General features: G+C 40.5%; 2 protein-coding genes across 2 annotated transcripts in view; one reads left to right on the forward strand and one right to left on the reverse strand.

The window, feature by feature from the left end:
• LOC109465972 (mitochondrial import inner membrane translocase subunit TIM44-like) overlaps window positions 1–691 on the reverse strand; it is an 8831-nt gene extending 8140 nt beyond the window's left edge. Inside the window, exon 1 of the mRNA XM_019763478.1 lies at window positions 634–691. Within this exon, the coding sequence (XP_019619037.1) occupies window positions 634–663 (30 nt within the window). The 5' untranslated portion in view covers window positions 664–691. The remainder of the gene's footprint in view (window positions 1–633) is intronic.
• A 263-nt stretch (window positions 692–954) lies between these two features.
• Window positions 955–4758, forward strand: LOC109465875. Its single transcript, XM_019763365.1, has 9 exons — window positions 955–1153; window positions 1711–1860; window positions 2304–2392; window positions 2618–2732; window positions 3286–3417; window positions 3623–3844; window positions 4329–4418; window positions 4566–4631; window positions 4747–4758. The coding sequence occupies exons 1-9, from the start codon at window positions 1121–1123 to the stop codon at window positions 4756–4758; spliced, it is 909 nt and encodes a 302-aa protein (XP_019618924.1). The 5' UTR covers window positions 955–1120.
• The last annotated feature ends 811 nt before the right edge of the window (window positions 4759–5569 follow it).

Raw genomic sequence — 5569 nt, forward strand, 5'->3', positions numbered from 1 at the left:
CAGTAAATGTAAATATCAGACAGATATCTGAATATTATTTTGTTTTGCAGCCCTGAAATTGCATCGGGTGTCTTTAAAGGGTCACAAAAGACAAATGATCTTTCTTTTCTAAATGACATGCAAGCCAGACAGACTTTTTGGCAGGAGCTACGCTGGATACTGGCTTTGTAACATAAGCACCACAGCAAGATAACATGAAGAATGAGTAATAATCCGCAATATTTACATCATCCTCTGATGCAATTGATGAATATGTGAATATGTGCTTGTCTTTTATGAAAAACTTCACTTGTACCCAAATAATATTATGACGTTTCATCTGCATCAATAGCAACGAGTGCAAAAATTCAGATTACTAGACAAGAACAAAATCATATAGTGAGCATGACGAATATTATCAATTGCCTTATTAGATTGCAATTAATTACATTCTTCCGGTTATTACTAAGCAAAGCCCCCCTCCCCAATCGAACACATGCTAAACGATTGATCGCACCGCATTTTGTGTGATCGTGAAGTCTTCAGAACTCAATGTACTTAACGTAACATCTACAAAGACTCTATTTGAGAGAGAAAACACTATATCCTGTATACGTGATTGTTCTCAGGAAACAAAAAACGCAGAAATCTGACCTCGGGACATTTACACATGTGCGCCGCCATCTTTTCACGCGTACGAGAATCACCGGATATTGCGTAACGTATGCTCCAGACTATTCTATATTTTCAAAGGGGGGTTTACCAAAATCCATTGTAGAAAAGCTACAGTGGAGACAGATATATGTGATATGCGTGTTGATTAAATATATACCTAATATATTTTATAGTATATGGTACTTTAAAATGATAGATATAAAATGTGATAATAAATAGAATGTTGCGCTATTCAATAACACAAATAATCCGATATCAACCTCCCTGAATAAAGTGTAACATTCCGGGTGAAAACTCGTGCCCAGAGTAGTTGGTGAAGGCGGGACGGTTGTATCGATGGTGGTAAACATTTAGATAATACAGCGTTTGTCTGTATTATATATAAACGTAAAGGTTTCGTCCAACGTTGATGGGTAGTCAATAGTCTGGAAATTCGGTTCATCAGTTTGGTTCACAAGATTCCACCATGGCGGACGTGAAAATGAAGGGAAATGCGAAGGTAAGATGATGTTGCTATGGACTCGATGATTGCTGGCTGTTTAAAGTTGTAGCTGTTAAATGTGACTATGACAACTTTAACAAGTCAGTTGTCGGAATTTAATACTGTTATCTATTGAATTAGGATCAGACTTTACTATATGAAAAGTTGGTTGTGCCTAACCACATTGGTCAGTTCATATAGATACAGGGAGCGGCCAATATTCATCAGGGGGTGGGTTTATTAGTTCTTGACACGAGGAAGGTCCTTTATAATATAAATTATGTCTGGTCGGACCCTCGACACACCAGCCTTCCCGCCTCAGAATATTGAATTCACCCTTTTCATGATTTCTTATCTTTGACAATTTTTTGTACTTAAATTCTTCCATGTCTTTGAAGACGAACTTGATTACTATGTGTGTAACGTTACATAACGTTATAAACATAACATACAACCAAGGAGCTCTTTAAAAATTCAACCTCCTCGATGCAACATTTAATTTTTCATTTGTCACAATTTCTATAATAGCTCTTCCATCTCCTTCCCCACTATAATTTTTGGTTAATCCCTGACAGGAACTGCAGGAGGAGAATGTGCGGTTGAGACAGGACCTGCAGGAGCTGAGGAGTCTGTACGACCAGCTGGTACAGGAGGGCGGGGCTGAGCACTGGGAGGAGAGGAGAGTCCACATGCTCAAGTCACATGTCATCCAGCTGGAGAGACAGGTGCGCAAGGGTACCGAAGTAACGGGCTCTGCTCTGGGCACTCAGTGTGGAACTCGCGGGAAAAATGGCATCGGCACTTGGGGCCTGAAGTGGAAGAAAGCCTTTCAGCATACTAGAATTCCTGTGTGGAGCTTTCTTCCAGTGCTGAATTCAAAGCTCCGTCAGAACTGGAATTCCAGAGCTGAATCTTGTCTCGGCACTTGCTAAAGTTTAGACTTAGCATTTGGTGGAGGTCATTCGAATTCAGTCATTAGTGGATAAAGCAATTGTCAATGTACCTATATAACGGCATCATATATATAACGGCATCTGCACTGGGTTTTCCAGTTCTTGGTGAGCTCTTTCTTAAATCATTTCAGCTCGGGCTTCCGGTGCTCATGTCCTAAAAGCACTGGAATGTCCCAGTGCTGGGATTTATAGTTTTTATGTTTGTTGCCTAACAGATAGTTCAGCTGACAGGTGCTGTGAGCTCCCACAAAGATGCCATGGTGGAGGCTGATTCTGCTCTTGATACAGTAGTCACAGCACTCAGGTTGGTGACCTTGATCATGAAGAACTTTCCATCAACTCGTTTTACTCATTTTTATCAGGGGGTTAGCCTTTATATGTACACAGCGTTTTACAGTTGCGGTTTTATGAACAGAAATCAAAACATAAAAGATCTTTGTGAAACAGAAAAAAATGAAGCGGGCAAATCAGAGAACCAGGTTATTAAATTGGTGTGGCCTAAAGTTCAATCTCTCCTTTCCTTTCTCAGGGAGTGGGTTGCCTGTGAGTCTCCAGGTCCGACAGTGTCCATACAGCGTGCCCAGCTCACCCACCTTATACACACTGTCATGGGAGCTAAAACAAGGCTGAAGAAACAGGGAAAGGTAAATAAAATGCCTCGTACTTGTATGACATCCCTTTGTTTGTTTTTTTTGTCTTCCTTGCACAGGTTCAAACTCCAGTCAGGTCACTTTAAGTACTTTAAGTTCTTTTTACACAACCTGTAATATTTACTCTCACCTGCTTATGTTTTTGTGTCTATCAGACACCTTCCTTCTGATTGGAGTTCTGTTTCTCACTGCTATATGTAGCTGATGTAAGCAGGTGAGAGTTGTGTACTAACTGGTTGTGTACTAGAAAGAAAACCCCAATATGCTGCAGTTGTATGTTTTACCAACAAGATGATGTAAACTGCTTTTGATCTGCAGCTGACTGATGATGATAGTGTCTTCTCTGCTTAGCAATTTTTGCATTAACTGATGGAAAGAGAATGGCAGTAGTGCTTTTACAACTGTGTGACCAAAGGGCTTTATAAAGAGAGATATGTACTACCTTATTCACTGAAAGTTGTCAGGGAAGGAGTGTTGTCATGATATACATGTAAATGTCTTCATTTAACTTATTACAAATATTATAATCACTATCTGCCCCCACCAGACTGGGTTTGCCTGTGACAGTGTTGGCCAATCATCCTTGCTGAAGAGTGCTGCTGTTAAAGGCAGTATAGAAGGTGTCTCCCTATTGGACATCTGCAGTGGTGACATCAGACATCTCAACCTCAAACATGTGGTAAGAGAAAGCAGAACAGTACAATGTAGTTTCATTGGTCAGACATACAATGTCATGTACATGTATACTAGTTGCTTTTTGGTTGTCATACTTTTCAGCTTTTAAAAATTAGCAGTTTCAATCTACCAAATCAATGTTTACCTGCTGTGCAGATATGCTAAAAAAGTATTTTGGGCCCTGCAAATACCTTCTTACCTTTCCATAGGCCTCCCTGGAGTCCCAGCTGTCTCAACTGTTCAAGAAGCTGCTGAGATTGCAGCAGTGCATGGACAGCATCAGGAGCCACCAGCCTGTCCCGCTGTTCTACCAGACGGACAGCATGCTATACGACAGGCTGACAGCACAGGCTGCAGACCTGGACAAGCTGCTGCACCAGTGCTGTCAAGACCTGATGCACCTCAGCCTGCTGGTGCCTGCTGCTCCTTGGGTTAGTTTTACTAGCAAATGGTTTTATTTGTATTAGGTGACTGTTTCTTTAACCTCTGAAACTTTAAGGTAAGATTTGCAAAGCAAAATGCACAATGTCTAGCTCAACAAACTCCTGGACTGTTTATCATTACTCAAAGTCAAATACATTCTTATGTATGGTGAGAACTGAGCAGGCTCTCCAACTCTGTCATGTTATGATGAAACCCAATACCACTGGGTGTCTGCTACAGCACCAGCTACCATGGTGACAGACATCTGGTCTAGGTCGTTGACTTTATTTGTTTGGAAGGGAAGAAGATGAAACTGAGCAAAAACAACATGTTTTCCTTCAGTGAAGATAATGAAAGGGAAGCTACGTGGCCTGGTTGAAAGTACTGTGTTCATGGCCCTACATGCATCATGCAAATGAAAGTTTTCAAAAAAAGACAAATGGAAATGATGCAATTGGTTCACAACCATAGAATTGACATTTGTTGTTTCAGTCTGCAGTCAGACGGTTACCCAGCATGCACTTCTCTGTGGATGATGTCATGGCAAGTCTTCCCAGCATGCCACGCAGTAAGCAATATGAGGTACAGAATTTACCGATCATCTGAGCTCAAGAAGATTTTGTCGTCAATGTAGATCTGTAGTAGCAGTACTCAATTTATCATTATTTGTACTAAGGACAAAAAACAACAAGTCATAATTAATGGTACATGTGTCTATTATGCATACAGGTAAAGAAGACTGTGGAAAGTTTGATGGTAGCTGTGGGTTATTCCAAACACATGACAGCTATGCAGGTATGTCTTAGTGATCAGAATGTATATCTCAACATCAGTCGCTCTTTTATCACACCCCGAAACGTAACCAAGGAGAGACATTACTTGTGGTGAAAAAGAAAATCCCAATATCCAGTACTTCATGTAAATGTACTATCATGTTCACACCTACAGATAGCAGCCTGGAAGAGGAGTTGACTCATTTCAGACAGGTGCAGAACTTACAGATAAAGTACACCACCACCCTGGTGCAGGCCCTCACTCAGGCTTACAACTCATTCCAACAGGACGTCCTACAGGGAATCAGTAGCCCACTGCAAGGTGAAGAAAACTTCCACACATTGTAATGTTAACTGTACAAGTGTATCATATGTTAGGACCTAGGGAAAATGTGTTTCCTGTTACCCGACTGGCCCTAGCAAAAAACCCTTGACCCTAGCCTTTTTTGGGGGTTGACCACTGACGAGAGACATGAATTGATTGGAAATATAGTAAGTGGTGTGTACCAGTACATTGGACAGATCTAATCATCAGAACTAATTTAATGTTTCGGTTCAAGTCCAAAAACATGAGTGTACTGATGCACTTCAGTGTTGTATTAACTCTACTCATCAGATCACTTTTAGATTTTGTGTAGATATTTACGATAAATTGATTTTCATCATCACTTTTCTTCCAATCCTGCATCAAACAAGCCACCTGTAATATACTTTGTCTTTGTGTTGCTTTTCTTTGAAGGTATTTTGGAGTCATACAGGGAACTCAGGGACACAGCCTCTGAAAGTGCACTCAGGGACTTTTTAAAGACCTTCAAAGAACATGCAGATCAGGTGGGTATCAGTCACTGTTACATGTAGATAGCTAAGTGAAAGTTTTTACGTCAACATTAACCCTGAACAGCTGTAAAGAATTACATTCTTTTCATAACAAACCTAGATATAACAACACAGTGTTAACTA

The sequence above is a fragment of the Branchiostoma belcheri genome, unplaced genomic scaffold (assembly GCF_001625305.1).
Source record: "Branchiostoma belcheri isolate BF01 breed outbred unplaced genomic scaffold, Haploidv18h27 scaffold16, whole genome shotgun sequence".
Lineage (NCBI taxonomy): Eukaryota > Metazoa > Chordata > Leptocardii > Amphioxiformes > Branchiostomatidae > Branchiostoma > Branchiostoma belcheri.

Coding starts and splice junctions, on each gene's coding strand:
- LOC109465875 (XM_019763365.1), top strand. CDS start 1,121: ATGGCGGACGTGAAAATGAAGGGAAATGCGAAG. Junction 2,393..2,617: donor ACAGTAGTCACAGCACTCAG/GTTGGTGACCTT, acceptor TTCCTTTCTCAG/GGAGTGGGTTGCCTGTGAGT. Junction 3,845..4,328: donor TGGTGCCTGCTGCTCCTTGG/GTTAGTTTTACT, acceptor TTGTTGTTTCAG/TCTGCAGTCAGACGGTTACC.